This window comes from Eutrigla gurnardus (assembly GCF_963514095.1).
Source record: "Eutrigla gurnardus genome assembly, chromosome: 16".
Taxonomy (NCBI): Eukaryota; Metazoa; Chordata; class Actinopteri; order Perciformes; family Triglidae; genus Eutrigla; species Eutrigla gurnardus.
Genome location: NC_139927.1, coordinates 18618880 through 18637265, shown reverse-complemented (window position 1 = coordinate 18637265; position 18386 = coordinate 18618880). Strand labels below are relative to the sequence as shown.

At 41.8% G+C, this 18386-nt stretch overlaps 1 protein-coding gene across 3 annotated transcripts; it reads right to left on the bottom strand.

Annotated features, from left to right (window-relative positions):
* Window positions 1–608: 608 nt before the first annotated feature.
* bub1 (BUB1 mitotic checkpoint serine/threonine kinase) lies at window positions 609–17803 on the bottom strand. 3 transcript variants are annotated; one of them, XM_084030919.1, is made up of 24 exons: window positions 17642–17803; window positions 17463–17522; window positions 16037–16178; window positions 15740–15936; window positions 15311–15351; window positions 15116–15195; window positions 14980–15029; window positions 14042–14226; window positions 13771–13883; window positions 12470–12891; window positions 10098–10138; window positions 9905–10024; window positions 8793–8909; window positions 7960–8038; window positions 7734–7812; window positions 6529–6703; window positions 6341–6404; window positions 5078–5877; window positions 3811–3911; window positions 3338–3499; window positions 3097–3254; window positions 2835–3012; window positions 2588–2694; window positions 609–1841 (listed from the first exon to the last, which is right to left on the bottom strand). In XM_084030919.1, exons 1-24 carry the CDS (start codon window positions 17662–17664, stop codon window positions 1643–1645), a joined length of 3693 nt encoding a protein of 1230 aa, XP_083887045.1. In that variant the 5' UTR covers window positions 17665–17803; the 3' UTR covers window positions 609–1642. The 3 variants fall into 3 exon arrangements, with proteins under 3 accessions (XP_083887045.1, XP_083887046.1, XP_083887047.1); XM_084030920.1 differs by having other exon boundaries at window positions 7960–8041; window positions 8799–8909; XM_084030921.1 differs by having other exon boundaries at window positions 15116–15192.
* Between the last annotated feature and the right edge of the window lie 583 nt (window positions 17804–18386).

Genomic DNA, 18386 nt, shown 5'->3' with positions numbered 1-18386 from the left:
TTCATGTTATAAGGGAAAAAATGTGCTTTTTATAACGACACATTTCTCTTGTTGCTACAAAATTACTTGCGTTGTCATGTGAAAGGTCTCTGGTTTTACTAAGTTACATTTTATGTCCTAAGAACAAGAAACATTTCCGTTTTTAACAAGACACACAATAAATCTTTTTTATGCTGGTAGAGGAAATATTTCATGCTAAAATTGAATAATTTATGTAGAATTTTTAAAATGTTTTTGATAACATGACATGTTTTGAAAACATCTCATCTTTATAGTTGAGACATTTCAGACAGAACTTGAAGGCAGCAGGGTTCCTTCCAGCCAGATGTTCCTGCGAAAGGGAGTGTCCACAGAGCTGCCGCTGCCTTCAGGTTCTCCCAGACCTGTCGGGAAAACAACTACGCCGCTTTGAGGAGCAGTTAAGACGCAGTTCAACTCCACTGAACACGTCGCTTCCGTGCTGCTCCTTTCATCACATTATACCTGATCACTACCTTCTCCACGGAAATAATCTGTGTTAAACAGAGTCCGGAGGAAATAAAAGCTTTCAAAGTTAAAGGAAGTCTGGCAGTAAAACTTTAGCACAACAGTTTTATTTGGAAGTAAAACGACCTGTCGCCATAAATACAACACGGTAGGGAGTGAGAGAAGCAGACTACAACAAGCTGGATGTGTAAACCCTGAGGAGGACTTGAAAGCATCCAGGGAGAAAAATGCAGGGAGCTGAGCTGCAGGTCTGAACAGGACTGACAAGAACACACCCTGATTCAGGCTCAGGTTTAAGACCAGAAAATCCCCCTCACACCCCGACAGTGGTCACAGTTAACTTACTTAGACAAACATAGGTATGGCAGGTATTCAGTGTGATAAACAGGTTGTATATATGGATCCATGGCTGACGGGAAATGTGGAAAAGCAGAGCTAAAAGAGGAACAGACGACCGTTCAGGTCAGGTTGTTTGTGATCATTCTGTGTGGTTCATTGATGAGAACATCAACTTAACATGATCCTTCAATCTAGTGTTAATGGAAGATATCTCTTAAGTTTAGGATAAACAAATCGATGCATTTGGCGCCATCTGGTGGTCACATCAAGCTAATACTTGAATTTAGCCGTTAAACAATTTTGTTAAAAAATGCGAGTTTATAGCTTAAATTTGCCATTTTCTTTTACAGAACGTGTAAATATAAAATCTATGTTAAGAAATAATTGTTAAATGTAACAAAAATAACATGAAATGTAAACAAGCATTTTGTGGAAGCTATTTTAAGTATTAAAAACTAGTAAACCATCAATAATATAACAATGTTCACAGCACACCAATTCTTCACAAGTAAAAGAAAATGTTATGTCAAATTAAAAATGCAAAAGATAAGATAATATGATGACGATTTTATCCTGTGGGTAATGGGGGCGGGACTAGATAAGCCTTGGCATCTCTAACTCATCGACCACCGACTCAAACCAACTTTATTATTCTTGGTCATCACTCCCAGAATTCAAACAATTTGGAAGCATATGAAAAAAAAAAAGAACTAAATAATAATTACATGTTTTAGGTGTATGAATCCTGATCAGCGTGGACATTTCACCACAGTGTTATAAGTGAACATTAAAGAGAGACAGGAAGGAAAGGAGGAGATCATCTCCGAGCTGCCTTGTGGCTCTCCAGCAGCAGCACCATCAGGCGGCTCTTCAGTGTGGGCAGTTTGCTGCTGTAGTTCTGCTGTAGGGCCGACGCCACTTTGCAGCGGAGACTCTGGAGGCTCGGCAGCGAGCCGCAGTCCGGCACGTTCAACAGAGTGTGGAAGAAGTCCTGCCACAAGTCGCTGTGGGGGTTCCTGTGGAGAAGACGCAGACGGAAGCCGTTGTTACGTTGTGTTGACAATGGGGAGACCACAGAAATAAAAGAGTTGGACCGAGGTAGCCCCGCCCCTAAAGCATCCCCTGCTTTCTGGTCTGTTTGACCTTAATGGATCATAATGTAACATCATGCTGGATTGAAGAAGACTTGAAACTAGACTGAGACCATAAACTCATGTTTACTGAGGTAATAAATTAAGAGAGAAGTAGGGTCACTTTCTCATCAACTTCCATGTAATCAGCCTTCTTTCTGAAACCAGAGGAGTCTCCCCCTGATGGCCAGCAGAGAGAATGCAAGTTTAAGGTAGTTCAGAATTGGCTGCACTTTCCAGAACTGGAGGTTGCTGCAAGTCTGCAGACCTCCGACTCCAGATGAGGAGTCACTAATTCTAATAGTTTGATTTCACTAGATCACTAGTCATAGATATGCATATCTGTAACACAATATGTAGAATTTAAATAAACCAAAATGCACTAAAATCATGACCTGAATCCATCAACAGCACTTCTAAATACCCAGATACATTGGTACATTTACCCTGTTTGATACTATTCACAGTACTAGTCAACATTAATGGTATTTTTCAGAAAAAGAAAAGCAGAACATTACATCTCCATGAAGTAGTTTTTATTATTATATCAACTTCAATAAATATGTTATTGTTTTGCCACAGAGAAACTAGGTCTGTACCGGAGAAATCAAACCTCTTATTGGAGGAACTACCTTCTAAACGCAGCGTTCGTCCTCCACACGCCGTCTACATTCGTGACTTGCATGTACGTCCCAAACAGCATGCAGTAGACGGTCCCGGCTATCCCAAAGTAATCCGTCTAGAAAGACACACAGACAAAGAACACGTATACATTATAAGACAAGCTGTGCAAATAAATGTTTCTACTGATGACTTGTTTTCAAAGACTCGATATTCGGGTAGAATGACGGGACCAGCACTTGTCCTGCGTGTCCTTACCTGATAGTTCCAAGGTTTCCGACTGAGCATCTCGGTACACTGGAACCCTGACGTCAAACACTTGGCGGTGAAAGCAGTGCCTTCTGGGAAAAGCTCCATGTCGATGCTCTGCCCGAGGTCAACGAGGACAATGCCGTGGTCCAGGTTCTCCGGCTCAAAGCACTTGTTGTGCAAGAACCTGAGACGAGACAACAACGGTTACGAAATATCAAACCTGAAACGGGTTTATGGTAGAAAAGGTAACACAGTCAGCGATCGTCACCTCTCCCCCAGCAGGAAGTTGTCAGGTTTGACGTCAGCGTGGATGATGTGAACGGCGTGCAGCTGCTCCACCATGTGCAGGATACAGATGGTGAAGTACATGACGAGGGGCTGAGGCATCACCTTGTCGCTCAGGGTTTTATACAAGTTCACTGCATTCTGATAGGGAGGACAAGAGAACGTGGCTGAGTAAAAGACATCGAGGGCGTCTCTGGGGCGAGGAAACGGTGACGCCAACGTACCAGCAGGGTGCCGTGGTTGTGCAGCTCAGCGAGCAGCACGCTCCCGTTGTGGAAGAGGTGAGCTGAGTGGATTCGGTTGTACAGGTGACGGAGGTCGGGCCGGAGACGAGCGTCCAGCTGCGTGTTGATGTAAAACTCCCAGGGATTGGCCGGCTTCTGGACCTGCAGTGACGCGAACAGAGAGAGGAAGTGTTGGCTCAGACCTTCACTGTGGACACTTCATATTAGGCTCGGGCCGGTTTAAACATTTTCAAACCGGTGTGATATTAAGCCAAACACCGGACCGGTATACCAACTTTAACCACTAGGTGTCAAACTTGCAAAAGCATAATTTTCCAGAACGTGTCATAAGGACAAATGCCGCTTCAACGGTTTCACAAATCAAACCGGTTTAGCCCCGTACACCGAACCGGACCAGTGAAACCGTCCCAACTCGACTTCATATAAAGAGTTAAACTTTTACACCACGTTACCTTTAACACCGTCCTCTCTGTGGTCATGGGGTCGGTAGCCTGGTAGACTTTTGCAAAAGCACCTTCTCCGAGCATGCAGTCGACTCGCAGGGACGCTTTTCCTGTCAGAAAGGAAATATATAAGACATATTAACCCACGCCTTTGTGTTCAATGAAACGTCAAAGTGTTTGGAAACAAACAAGAAAATCTGAACTCTCTGACCTATGGGGATGGGACTATAGAATATTTGAATAAAGATCACGATAATAAAAAAAAAAAACTTGCAATAAGTTAATCGTGGTGAATTTCCATCATCGGGATAATCTTGAATATCGTCACAAATGACTTGAAGAAGCCGTCTAGGTTACTAAAAAGGTGGAGAAGTGAAAATACGACATACAAATTGACATTTAAAAAAATTGGTATGTCCTATATTTATGCGGGGACAGATCACAATAATTTTGGCCAGGATAATCGTGACATGACATTTTCAGATCATCTCTATGGTGACTGACGAACAAACACACTCAGAATAAGGTTATGACATTATAGGATTATATTAAGATTTTTTTTTTCTCAATTACAGTGTAATTGAATTTAGTAAAAAAACACAAAAAAAAAAAAACCATATATGCAGCACAGGGATTAATGCGATTTCTTTATCAAATTCCAAATTAGTAAATAATCTGGCCATTCATCATTTTACACAATGAAAAGTACTTTTAAGCTTCTCAAGTCAAAATTTTAAATCATAGTTTTTGATTGAATGGAGCATTTTAAGTCAGTTGTGATATGTTGATAAGATTGAGGTTTTATGAGGATTCACAATATGAATCTATTGGTGTTTCAACGTCCTCTTTCCTGTTTACGTCCAGCTCTGTGTGTTGAACACGAAACAACCATTCAACAGTAAAGCTGCAGTAGAGATGCATGGCCACGAGAAAAGAAAGAGAAACACTTATGATTTATTACTCGATATAAAAGTTTATATTTAAAGTTTGATTTTTTTTAATTAAAAAAAGAAAAGAAAAAGTGTCCTGATCTGTGATGATCATGTCATCCCATGCCTAGTTGGTAGGTGTATTTGTGATGGTTGGACAGAGCCAGGCTAGCAGTTTCCCTCCGTTTCCAGTCTTTATGCTAAGCTAGGCCAGCGGCCTGCTGGAAATCACTAAATGATTCTTGCAAACATGAGAGTCGGATCAAATTCTCAGCATGAAGGGACGTATTCTCCAAATGTTCGACAATAAAAACAAAGATCATCAACAGTTGCAGCTGTGCTCTTACCCATACTGATGGTGGTCTTTGGGGAGATGTTGGGGACTTTGCACTGCCAGGTGATGCAGTGGGGGTGAGAGGTGAAAGGCGGGGTGAGTGACGACAGCAGATCAGAGATCAGCTGATCATCCCAGGGATCCGGGAACAGCTGTTCCGTGGCTTTGCTGCCTGCTAATGTTGCGTTCATGGACACGTCGATGGCGCTCGGCCGCAGCCCTCTCTCAGGACTCATCATGGGTTCATCCTCAGTGCTGAACTGTGGCGGCTGCACCGGGCTCATGGGCACGTCGGCACAGAGTTGCTGCTGTTGTGGACTCATGGGGATGAGTTGGGTCCTGTTAGGGAGAGTGACTTCATTAAGTGGGTGGGGACTCAGAAAGGCGTCCAGGTCGGGCTCGACTCGGAACTCAGGGCTTCTGATCTCTAGCCAGTCCTGTGTGGGAGCACACTCTGGACTCATGGGGACATCACAGACTGGTTTCTGGAGCCGCTCTGGACTAGCGGGTTTGTCTAAATCCTCCATGATGTTAAAAGGTTCCCTTTGGGGTCCGACTGAAGGGCTTGTGTACACTTCCCAGCCGGGTGCTATGGCGGTCCTGGAGATGGAGGAGTTGGTGGGACACAGGGTCTGGTCTCTGAAGGAGAGTACTGCAGGGGGAGGGGGAGACTGCACCACGGTGATGGAGGAGGAGGTCAGGCAGTGCTGGGCTGGGGCAAGTCCTTCACCCACGATGGTGCCGAGTGCTGCAGAGGAAGGAACCAGCTGACTGTAGGCCGTGTCGTTGGACGGACTCTGCTCCATGATGGGGCTGAGGGACGGACCACAGCGCGTTAATGACTTACAACATCAATGCACTCCACACTTAAGATTTTCTGTCAAGCCATAAATCAATTCATCAATACATCATTCCACCACTTAAGATGTGAACACTGTGTTTCCATCACCAGTCTGGAGCATTCACTGGTAGCATGTCTGTGAATCCAGGTATAATCATAACTGCTGTTATATTTAGTTTTAAAAACTTCCAAACTTGACCCAAAATGTTTCTGAGCAACTTCACAAACAACTCTTAGTATAAATCGTAATATTTAATGCTCGTCAAGATCTTTTTAACAACAAAATGAAATAAAACGTGTTCAGAACCAATGCACATTTTGTTTTAAATCAATGATAATATTAATATTGGATTAGAAATGTTTCTAATATTAATATGGATATATAATGACCGATACTCTGAATACCTGAGAGGGGTGCAGCAACAGATCGCTTACCTGAGTTTTTTGGGCTGACGTCTGATGAAATCGCCATCAGCATCTCCACCGTCACAATTGGTCTCTGCAGAACAGAAAGATATAATCATTATTATTACATCCGTCAGGTTCCCAAAACTGAATCAAATCATGTGGATTAGGAAGGCTGACTGATGTTAGGAGAGAACAGGTGTGAGCAGGTCCGTTACCTTCGGCCACCTCGTAAAAGTTGAAGGCCGTCTTGTGCGTGAACGGCGTGGAGACGCACTGAGCCGACATGGCGAAGTCTGTGGTGCTGTTGGGACAAGCAGCCAGCGAGTTGAGGGAGTTGTAGCGAGCTCCCCACATGGTGCTCTCGTCTGGTGCCAGGTCCGGAGGAGTCTCCTGGTCACGGAGGACATTTTCAAATAATTAGCCCGGAACAGAAATCATTGCGAGCAGAACAGCTGAAGTCCACAGGCAGTCTCACGTTGTCTCTCTTCGCTGATGTATAAGGTTTGTATGCCTTTTATTCACAATCAAAGTTCCATAATTGTATTACATACCCTTAAAAACAAAAACCATCAATTCTTTCATCATTAAAATCAACTTTCTTCAATTTTGTCAACATAAATAATAGTGGTGGGATTCGTCCATCACCTCACAATTCCATAACGAGTCAGAGAGTCACGATTCGATTGTAAAATGATTCTCGATGGGTCGCCTTGCATCTCTATTTTGGATTTAAATATGAGAATTTTTCCTTCAGTCTGGGTCTACATGTCGGCCCTGTAAAATAGACTGGCGACCTGTCCAGGGTGTACCCTGCCTTCGCCCAATAACAGCTGGGATCGGCTCCAGCCCCCCCGCGACCCTGAATACAGGATAAGCGGTAGACGATGGATGGATGGATGGAATTTTTCCTTCAAATCTTTTAAACCAAATTCATATTTGTATGATACAGAAAATTGATTACAGACTCTCCTGCATCGATGCAGAATCGTTCAACAAAGCATTGCGATGCATCATAGAATCCATTACTTCTCCCACCTCTAATAAATAAAGTGATGGGATCTCTATTCTTTTACTTTTACTGAAATAGCTGTGGTGATATAAATGTGCTGTTCGACCTCCCTGTTAATACAGGCGGTGCCTCCCTTTGCGATTTATGACGTTTGTGAAAATGTAGAAGTGTTATTTTGAATATTTTGTAAGATAAAAAAATGAATTCTTTCTTTTTTAAAGACATGTTGACTTTTGGAATATCTCTAGAGGTATCGGAAATGTTGGAGCTGTCACCACTGGAATCCAATTCTACAAATAGTATAATACTAATATTAGTGTTGCCTGATCTTTAAAGGCAGAGTTAATTTTTTTTATGTAATTTCAAACTTATTCTGAAGTTTAACATCTTCAAAGCTTTCTTCATACTCACGTTCGGTTTGTTAGACACTGCGATTTCTGCCAGAGCTCTGATTGGTTTAGACTTCTCCACCACGGACGGAGCAGCAGCACTGAAAAGCATAAAAAAAAGGCAACATTATTCATATAAATGTCCATTCTGATAACAGAATCATAGAAAAGCATACATGTAATATTATACATATACTTAGATATTCATGCATTTCTGTCTCTCAGGTGACGGATTCCATATTATTTACCTGCCATTTTCTTTGTCCGTATCATCCTGGAAGACAGTGAACGGTGCTGCGGTCGAGGGCTTCGTGAAAGAGAAGACGTCTCCTTCAAAAATCAAAGACAGAAGAATTTCGTTGGCTAGCAGAAAGATGCAAGAAAACCTAAATAGAAAACATGACAACTACAGAATCCACCAAGTAGTAAAACTCAACTCTCATGTGACCAAGAGAGTTTTATTTGGTTCCCTTTTTGTTCATTTGATCAGTCAGTTGTACATTGTTGTGCAAGTTGTAGTCTTTTAAGAAAAAAATGATTTTAACATGTTCAAACCTTCTACACTGTGTTCAGACTCACAGAACTAGAATTATTTTATCCAATCAGACATTTGTATGAAATTGTCAAAATTACTTCGTGCAACCTTTGACCTCCAAAATCTGATCAGTTCTCATGGAGTCCAGGTTGACCTCAGTGCCAAATTTAAAGAAATCCCTACGCTCACAGGATTGGACTGGACGGATAGACGACCCACAAACTCCCTCCAGCCGCAACTGTTGCCGGCGTGGAGGTTTAATAAAACCGACACATTGCAGCTGAAAACCTGTGTTAATCTTATCAATATCGATCCCCAGACATCACATCAAAATTTGTAGCAGTTCAAACGTGTTTGCTCTTAAGATTTCCTTAACTTATGTTAACAAGGCCTCAAAGAATTTAAATCCCACTGCACGTCATAATCCATTAGCATCTTGATTCATTGTATTGATCTGTGAGTCCATTTCAGTATCGTTTAATTTTGGGGGCAGATACGTTATTAAGTTAATTTACAAACAGCTGATTAGACAGAATAAAACGTCACGTTTACCGTTTTTAGCACAGCCGGGATCAAACGTCTTCTCAGCAGCGTGCAGCACTGATGTGTTGTTGAACGGGTCCTCCAGGAACGTCGGGGCCTGGAACATGTCCATGATCACATCTGGATGACACAACACCACAATCAATGTTATTCACACAATCAAACATTGAAAGTGCAGCGCAGCGGGAATCAAGCTGATGTCTTGAACAGGGCTGAGTATCGTTTCTACACGCTATCAAAAAACTTTAAGGAAAGCTGTGCCAAGTTTTGGTGCTTTACGGTAGTTGCTGCGTTGCCTTAGAAACAGAGACAATAAGACAAACATTCACCTGGAAGCAACATCAGAAACATTTACACACGTGATCCAGTATGGACAGTGTTTCTTTAGATTCATGCACTGATGATAGTGACACGCCAACATGCCGACATCTTGAGGTTTACAGGAAGTGATGTAATGTAGCCCCGGTGCATTTCATGTAGTGATCACTGCACCAGACTTCATTTACAAAAAATGCCATTTATACGCTCTCAGCAAACAGTCATCAGCTCAAAAAGTGACATATTTTCTTTTTTTAATAAGTTCTGTGGGGTGGATCTAATGTCAATATGAAGAGTTGTTCATATGGATTTAGAAGTGACCGATAATAAATATCTGTAAAATCAGCTGATAAAGGGTTAATTGTTCAGAACAGTTTGGTAAGGTGGTAGAATGAGTGTTTAATTAATTTCTTTTAATGTTGCCAACATGTTGGTTTACAATCGACTAATAACTCTCGTCATTCACAATGCACTGCTTACATTATCAACTGTCATTTCATATTTACATGATTAACTAGGTTTCATATCGTAGAGAAATGTGCTGTAGTTCTTTATAGGAACATAGTAGGTGTGTGAATGAAAACCTCCTAGCCTAATTAGTACAGAGTAAAGAAAAAGTATCCTTGTGACCTCTGGATAAAATTCCAGGTGCAGGAATGGAACGATTTCAAACAATACCAGCCCCAGTATTTAATCCCAACACCCGATGGAAGATGAGAAGAAGTGCTTTGATCCCTCACACTTAATCTCTCTTTAACTATCTGAGAAGACAGAAACCCCGTCCAGCAAAAGCTCACCCAGTGCCTCTCGTGTGTTGACGGTGGGTGACGGCAGCACCCTTGATGGTGTGGCCTGAACAAAGCCCAGTGAGGTGTTGGGAGTTATGTGAGACAGGTTCGCCGTGCCTGCATGTGACACTGAGAGACACAAAGTGATGGTTTGAAAACATTCAGGAAAAGCTACGATTGGACGGCTCACTGGCGTACTTACTGTTGAGCTTCTCCTCAGGCTCCGGTGGCTCGCCGACTTCCCTGAGGGGAGGAAATCCACAGAGAAAGCATTTTAGACGGGTTTTCTGTTGTGTTTTGGAAGATCTGTCATTGTGGAATTGCTGACAACATTCATATTAATAATATTCCTATCAGATACAGTTTCTTAGTTACTGTTATAACAACTATGCAGTTTCATCTACAGACCTGCAAACTCCTCAGAGGAAAAAAGGTGACAGTGTCACGGGGGGATTTTTTTTTTGATGGTACTATGCAAATGACACTAGTCTGAGCGTGACTTAACAAAACTCAGCATACTTTCTCAAAAATCATTGTCATTGAGGGATTTGCGCGGTAGCCAGGCGACCGTCTCATCCAATGGCGAGCTCAGTTGGCGCTGTGTGCTGAAATGTCAATTATAAGAAAGATTCTGAAGCAAGTGCTGAGATTCCGATTGGCCCAGAGAAATGTCAATTATTATTGTTCAATAACGAAAAACCATGCAAAAGTGCATTCAACCTTTCTCCGTGAACAAAAACTACAGCTCCCATGATGCCCCGCGGCAAACCAGGAAGTGCAGCCCCCACGTCAAGTGCCGGTCCCTGTGATTCGCTTATCAAAACTAAACAAACAAGTATGGATAAACACGGATGGAACAACAACGTTATAAATCCAAATATTATCTTTATGTGCCACAGCTTCACCATTTCATTAACTTTTAACTTCTATTGTCAGTAACTTAACTGCTTGGATCTACCGGAGAATAGCGTTATCGCGTTTGCTTTAACGTACAATACATGGGAGCGGACAAAACACAGAGCGACGATACAGCATAGCGTTAGCAGACAACATGAAGCGTACAACATGAAAGCACACAAGAAAACAAGAACTTAATGCGGCGTTCACACCGGACGCGATAGACGCGAATACAATCGCGTGAGACGCGTGTATCGCGCCGCTTGATCATTTTGGACTATTCGCGTCATTCGCGTCATTCGCTTCATTCGCGTCTTTCGCGTCATTCGCTTCATTCGCGCATGACGCTCATTTTTGAGGGGAGCCGGTGGGTCACGTCGGCGGACCCTCCTCCTCCGCCTCGGGGTACCCGATGCCAGAGTCCGTGAGCCTCCTCCGGGAGCCACGTCCCTCGCACCTCTCCCCAGAGTCGGGGCCACATTCGACCTCAGATCAGATGAGACAACCCGCTGAATTTAAGCATATTACTAAGCGGAGGATAATAAACTATCTAGGATTCCCTCAGTAGCGGCGAGCGAAGAGGGAAGAGCCCAGCGCCGAATCCCCGTCCGACGGGCGGACGGACGTGGGAAATGTGGCGTACGGAAGACCGATTGCCCGGTGTCGCGCGGGGGCCTGAGTCCTTCTGATTGAGGCTCAGCCCGTGGACGGCCGGTACGGCCCCCGTCGCGCCGGGGTCCGGTCTTCCCGAGTCGGGTTTGGTAATGCAGCCCGTCCATCTCAGCTCATCTGTCTGTCGGCTTGAACTCGTCGCTGATTGGATGTCGCGGCGCGATGCCGCCTGAAAAGTTCGATATTTTCAACTTTATTCGCGCCGCGTCAGACGCGCCATTCGCTTCATTCGCGTCAGACGCGCCATTCGCTTCATTCGCGTCAGACGCGCCATTCGCGCCGCGTCTCATCGCGCCAGACGCTCCATTCGCGCCGCCTCCGCCTGAATCGCGTGTCATCGCGCCATTTACATTGGTTTTCAATGTAGAGTCGCCGCTCAATTCGCGTCTATCGCGTTCGGTGTGAACGCCCCAAAGAGGAACTACACCATTGGGCTGCTGAACCTCGAACGGTTCTCAATGAATATTACTTGCGGGATTTTAGCTCTGGATTAACATACACAAAAATAAAAAATAAACTACACAAATGACATAACTGCACAGAAAACACAACAATAAGAATGATCCAATAATTGTTCGCAATTCTGGACCCCCCCCCCCCCCCCCAAAAGAAAACTCTCCGGTTCTACACGATCCACGTGAATGACCAAATTGACCAAGAAAACGGCGATTATCGCCGAAAAGCGACAAGTTTGCAGCTCTGTCATCTAGTACCGAGTTGGATTACTTTAATCGTGACTAAAACCTGATGATTGTCAGGCATACTAAGAGAAGTGATTTTCTCAGCAGAGGTTTATTCACAATAAACATGGGCATCATGTTTTGGAAAGAGTAGGAGACACTGAATGTAGGGCCCAATGATTTCTGCGATGTGGAAAACGCTGACAGAGTCGCAGAATTTGACAATTAAAATGGGATCTACTGTAAAACAAGGAATTTTGTTGAATTGGAAATTGGAAAGAAAACATCAGAAACAGTCATTGTAGCAGAAGTAGAAGCAACTCACTGGTGCGTGGTGTCGTGCGCCTGAGGGCGACAGTTCTCTCCATCGTCCTGGAAGACGTAAGCGGGTCTGTGAAGATCGAAGCCGAGAGGCTGCTGAACCATCGAGGTCTGGACGACAGACGCTGGGTCCGTGGACGCTGAAGCCGGTGCAGATTGTGGTAAATGGATACTCCTGTCAGCCAGCACAGGGGGCTGATGGGATACCTCTGAGCGAAGAGCGGTCGTGTCAGCTGTTCTGGTGCTGTGCTGGTGCTGCTGAGGCGGTTCGGGGACGGTTGCGGCCTCTTGCATGAAGGTCGGCTCGGTGTGTAATCTCAAGCCAAGAGAGCGTCTGTTGCTCAGACGGTTTGAGAGTGGAGGACGCCCAATGGGCTGCTGGGTAGGATAAGGGTTCAGACTGACGGCAGCTTCGACGACAGGCAGCTGCAGCACAGAAAAAAAGGTTGATGTTTCATGCAAGTGATCCTGTGTTAACAGTCACTATGATGCATTGTGTTCCCTTTTAAATGTGATGTTTCATGCTGCATTCATGTCATATGAGATGGATGTATAGATGGTTAACACTCCCATGTTTACATGGGTTGTAGGATTGAACAGAAAAAGCTGTCTAGTTCACTTTCATGGTAGAGAAGTGAAAAATACAGCCTGATTTTAAAAATACTGGTTACAAAAATGCCATATAGATTTTTAAATAATGTATGCAGGGAGAGCTTATGATTTACGATCATTTCATTTATTTCAATGTTTTTCCACAAAAAGCGGTACATATGTTATCTGTTACACAATAAAAGTATTAGCATGCTTAAGTGCCATTTATGAGTTTTAAGGATATTTTGATGATTATGAAACTGGCAGGCTAACCTAGACTGTAGGTCATTAATGGCAAACACTGGTTTGGTCGTGGAAAAGGCGAACTGTGTTCAAAGTAAAATGGCCAAACATGGAAATATTTTCTGATTTATATTATAGTCAAACCCTAGGGGAGGTAATAGGAATTACTTTGACTGAGAATGAATAGGGTGGATGTGTATATATATATATATATATATATATATGTGTTTTTTGTTATTATTAAGATTTGATTTTATGTTGTCGTGTTGCAGTTTCTTATTTTGGTTTGTTGTAAGTATGTCTTCAATGTTTGTGAGTCCTGTATTATTTGTATCATGTAATGCAGCAGAGTTTGGTGCAATTCCTCAGAAGTGAACTTGCTGACATTGCACGTCCTGTGATGTCACTATTGGAACACTATATTGTGCAGCGCTAACAACAGCAACCCCACGCTTGAATCAACAGTCTCACCGGCTGTGGTGAAGGCTGGCTGGTTAAACCTTTATGGACCAGATCCTGGCTTAATACACCCAAATCAGTTTTAAGGCTCAGGATGACATCATCTGCCTCACTCACCAGCTTCTCTATTTGAAACCAAAACACATGTGATAAGAAAGACAACAATCGTCATCACATCATGGGAGTCTTGACAATGCAATCTCACTAAAAATTGTGTTTTCTATTTTTCTCTCTTCAGAATGTGTTGTTAATCTGTAATATTAAAGCAGGTTAGGTTTCGTACTCATTTCATTGGCCCGCATTTGCTTCTTCTCTCGGAGCTGACGGAAGTATTTCTCTGCTCGGACCTCCTCAAAGCAGAATTCAGATCCCTCACACACCAGTTCATCCTTCATGTACTCCGACACAGTGTGAACGCTGGAGAGTCCACCAGAGGGAAACGTCCCAGAATACTCAGAGCGAGAGACTCTGTGGAGGAAAAGACGTTATACCATCATTTCTAGTTTGGGTGGATGCATATTAGAGCCAAACCGATTTATCAAAATAGTTTTACGGATCATGAGGAAAAACACTCAGTTAATTGTGGTGAATTTACATTATCGGGATAATCAGAAATATCGTCAAGAGTAAGTTGAAGGAGCTGTCTAGCTGCTATCATGGTAGACAAGTGAATAATAGAACCCAATTTAAAAAATACAGGACACAAAATACATTTATAAACAGATGTATCCTTTCTTTATGCAGGTAGAAGTTAAAAATTATGATCATTTTAAGATAATTTCATTATTGATTCAGGTGTTCCCTAAAAAAAGATAAGTATAATCTGTCACACAATAAAATATAAATAATCATATTTTGATGAGTATCAGGATAATATCATGAATTGCAATTATTTTGGCCAGGATAATCATGACATGAAATGTTCATGCCCACTGCTGCTCATGACATCGCTCTAGCTTAAGTATTTAGGAGCAGAAACACAAACACGATGACATTGACCACAAACTTATTTTCCTACTGGCCGTGGTACATTAGTCTTGTCAACATTTTTAATTAGGTTATAAACCTCCTCAAATTTAACTCTGCATGATGTAACCGGGACATCAAACTGTCAACCTGCTGTACCTCGTCTTAACCATCAACAAACCTTGCACGGTGCTACAAATCCTCTGAAACAACAAACCTTAGACAACACACATAAAACCATGAAGAGTGACTTACATTATGTCGTATTGATGTGTAGATGCTTTGGGCAAACAATCCACAGACGCCTGTAGCACAAGATTAAGATTATTAGTGGATCTGAAAAGCAGACATTGTTATACAAAATGGTTATCAGTGAAGTTCAAAGACCCACCTTGTTTTGAGCTACAGGCTCTATGTGAGGCGACATCTGATTGGTTAACTGGGAGTTTTGCAACGGGGTGCGACTCCCTTCTTTACAAAAACATCCAAACCGTTAGCAGCAGACATTATTTATATATATATAGAACACCTTTGAGAAACAAGTTAAATGTTTTGAAATGGAAGAAGGAAGTGGATAAATTCTTACCTGATCCTGGTGTCTGACTGCTGGTTCTTGTTAGAAACTGCCTGCAGATCAGATTTAGTATTTTTTATTTATTTTATTTTTTTTAAGTTATTGTTGTAAAATAAACAACTATGTAACAACTATTTAGGAGGCGTGGAAGATGAGACAGAAAACACTGCCATTCATAGAGTTAACATTTGTTTTTCCACAGCTCACAGTTTAGCTGAACACAGTAGGACATCCTCAGTATAGAAATGGAAGATAGTGAGTATTGATACAATGCTGGGATATGTGTATGTTAGCAATTAGCAATTAGCCTAAGTGATTCACAGGCAAATAGGGATCAGGGCTGCTCTTCAGTATGGCCCAGTCATGTTACAGTCATGTTGAATAAACCGATTCTCTAGAAGACCCCTAAGCAGTATGCTGAATGTATTTCTCGGTTGTTACCCGTGTTCACTGAGAAGCGTGTCGGCGGGCTGGGCCTGGTTCTCTAGTCCTTTCCGGTACAAGGCGTCAGCCTGATCATACATCCCTCCCTTTTCCAACTGCTGTGCCCAGGCCACATAGAGGGCAGCAGTCTTGGTGCCGATGCCGTTGTCGTAGATGTGACTGTAGAGCGCAGTGGGGTCGGAATAATAACTCGCCTGGAACAGAGTAAGAATTAGGTGATGTTTTAGTCAGAATAACAAATCTACTCTCGCCACACGAGAGAGTTACACTCCTGGATACTTCAGAGAGACTTACGCATTTGATGCAGTAGTTCACATAACGGATGTCATTTGCGTATCGCTCGACGTTCAAAAACTTCTGTACAACACGGTCAAATACCAGCGACATCCCACTGCCACCGTCTGCAGGTAACATCTGCTCCAGGTAGTCCACAAACCTGGCAACACATTGTTGAACACTTTGTTGAACACGCCTCTAGCTTACTATCATGGTGGCCAAGTGAAAAATAGAAATTCTTAAAAAATACACAAACTGTTATGTAAGAGAGAACTGACATGTCAGTGTGACAATATTGCTATTTTTTATGCAGGGGGAACTTATGATTTATTGATTACCGATTGATTTTCACAAAAAGAGGAAAGGTGTCCCATCTGTGATGTAATCATTTATTTTCTTCACTAACTGTAAGGTCAAGTGATTACGGGATGTTAAAATGCATTCATTCATGCATGGAAGAATATTTTGATGATTCAGGATATCGCAATTATTTTGGCCAGGACAATAACCACATGAAATCCCAAGTGCTATCTATTGTGTATTCAGTCTGTCACACACACGTTATTTAAACGCATTAACAATTTGCACAAGTTAGACGGATAGAGCATCACAGAGTAAGTATTAAAAAATAAGATACTGGTAAGAAAATACTGGGATGCGAGGAACACTGTTACAAACTGGAAATTTAAAAAATACATAGTGATCTAACAGATTTCCTCCACTACAGGCTATAATAATAACAACAGTAACACTAGAAAAGAGCAACTACACCTGAGACAAAAATACCAGGGAGTTGAAAGTGTCATGATCACTAAAATAGTTTTAGTGATCATCTCTGTGTGTGGGGGTGGGAGGCTTGGGTTTCATGGTGTTCTTTGTTGTTCATATCTTGTTTCGTTTTTGTTTTGTTCGCTTTTATTTTCTGTGAGGCACTTTGTGCTACTGTAAAGTATGAAAAGTGCCATATAAATAAAGTTTGATTTGATATTGGTGCATTATTGTGTACATCATCATGTGGCAAAGATAAAAGCAGAAACAGTGGAGGAGGAGGGTGTGGTTAAATATATATTTACTACATAATAACCTCATATGCCTCTGGTCATCTTGTGAATATCCCCCTGGGGATGAGTAAACACAGTAGATGTAATACTATAATGTATGTGTATATGTTTTGTATTCTTGGTATGAATCTGGAAAGTAACTTAAGTTATTGCATAAATGTAGTGGAGTTTAAAGTATAATGCTTGGCTCTGAAATACAGTGAAGTAGAAGTATAAAGTAGCAGAAAATCAAATTAAAGTACCTCCAAACTTGCGTGAATGTACATTTCAGCACTGGAGCAGTGGCATGATAATGTGTGAGTGCTGCTGTTTGTCAGCTTTGTTTCCTCCGTAAAAAAAAACCACTAGCTAGCTAATGCTAAGTGAGCAGTCGCATTACTCACTTGTCCCATGGTTCCAGAGGGTCGTCTCCCGTAAAGGAGCCCAGTTTATTTTCAAAGCACCTGAAAGAGTAAATGTACGTACAAATTAGTTAGTTAAAATTCTGCGATACCGTTAAAGCTAACCGCTAGCATGAAGCTAAGGAGGAACGTTGATGTACTAGAAGCTGGTGCTGACTTACCCTAAATAAGTGGCTACATCCATTTCGCATTGAGCTTAAAAACGTCCTTTACGTGGTTATTTCCGACCAGTATATCTGACTGGTTGTTGGTTTGGCTTTAAAAATCAATTTCGCGAGATAACTTGCATCGTTAGGTTTGTTTGTCCCGTCTGACGTGCAACTGTTCCTACTACTTTTGAAAACTCGCGCTCAGCCAATTGCAACGCGAGCGTTAACCAGGAAACCGAGAACCACGCCCCCACAATGTGACGAAGTTCCGGTTACAAAAAATACACAAAATAAAAAGAGAGAAATCTTTCTTAACCAAAAGACACATAATTGACGTAATGATTAATGTTACTTTTTTTAGCCACATTATTTATTAATAAGGATTTATTAAAGACCGCACCTAAATTCATGTGCTACTATAATGAAAATAAACCCATTACTTATTATTTTGGAATTTATTTATTATTGTTATTATTAGTAGTAGTACTATCATTATTACTATTTCTATTTCTATTTATTATTATTATTATTATTATTATTATTATTATTATTATTATTATTATTATTATTATTATTATTATTATTATTATTATTAGTGTAAATGTTTTGCATCTAATCAGTGCATCTACCCATTCCGTTTAGAGAAAATTTCATTTGTTTTGGCAATGATTATATTATTATTTTTAAATTGTGATTCTTAGGTCACTGATGTTTGAAAGTCTTGTACAGAGGTTTTCGAATGACATCAGATATGTTA

What these genes read in the sequence shown, in the direction of transcription:
- bub1 (XM_084030919.1), bottom strand. Translation starts at nt 17,664, where the DNA reads ATGGATGTAGCCACTTATTTAGG. An exon ending in ACGCTTCTCAGTGAACACGG is followed by an intron (nt 15,352 to 15,739) that starts GTAACAACCGAG and finishes TCTGATCTGCAG; the next exon opens with GCAGTTTCTAACAAGAACCA. An exon ending in AGCCTGTAGCTCAAAACAAG is followed by an intron (nt 15,030 to 15,115) that starts GTGGGTCTTTGA and finishes CTTGTGCTACAG; the next exon opens with GCGTCTGTGGATTGTTTGCC.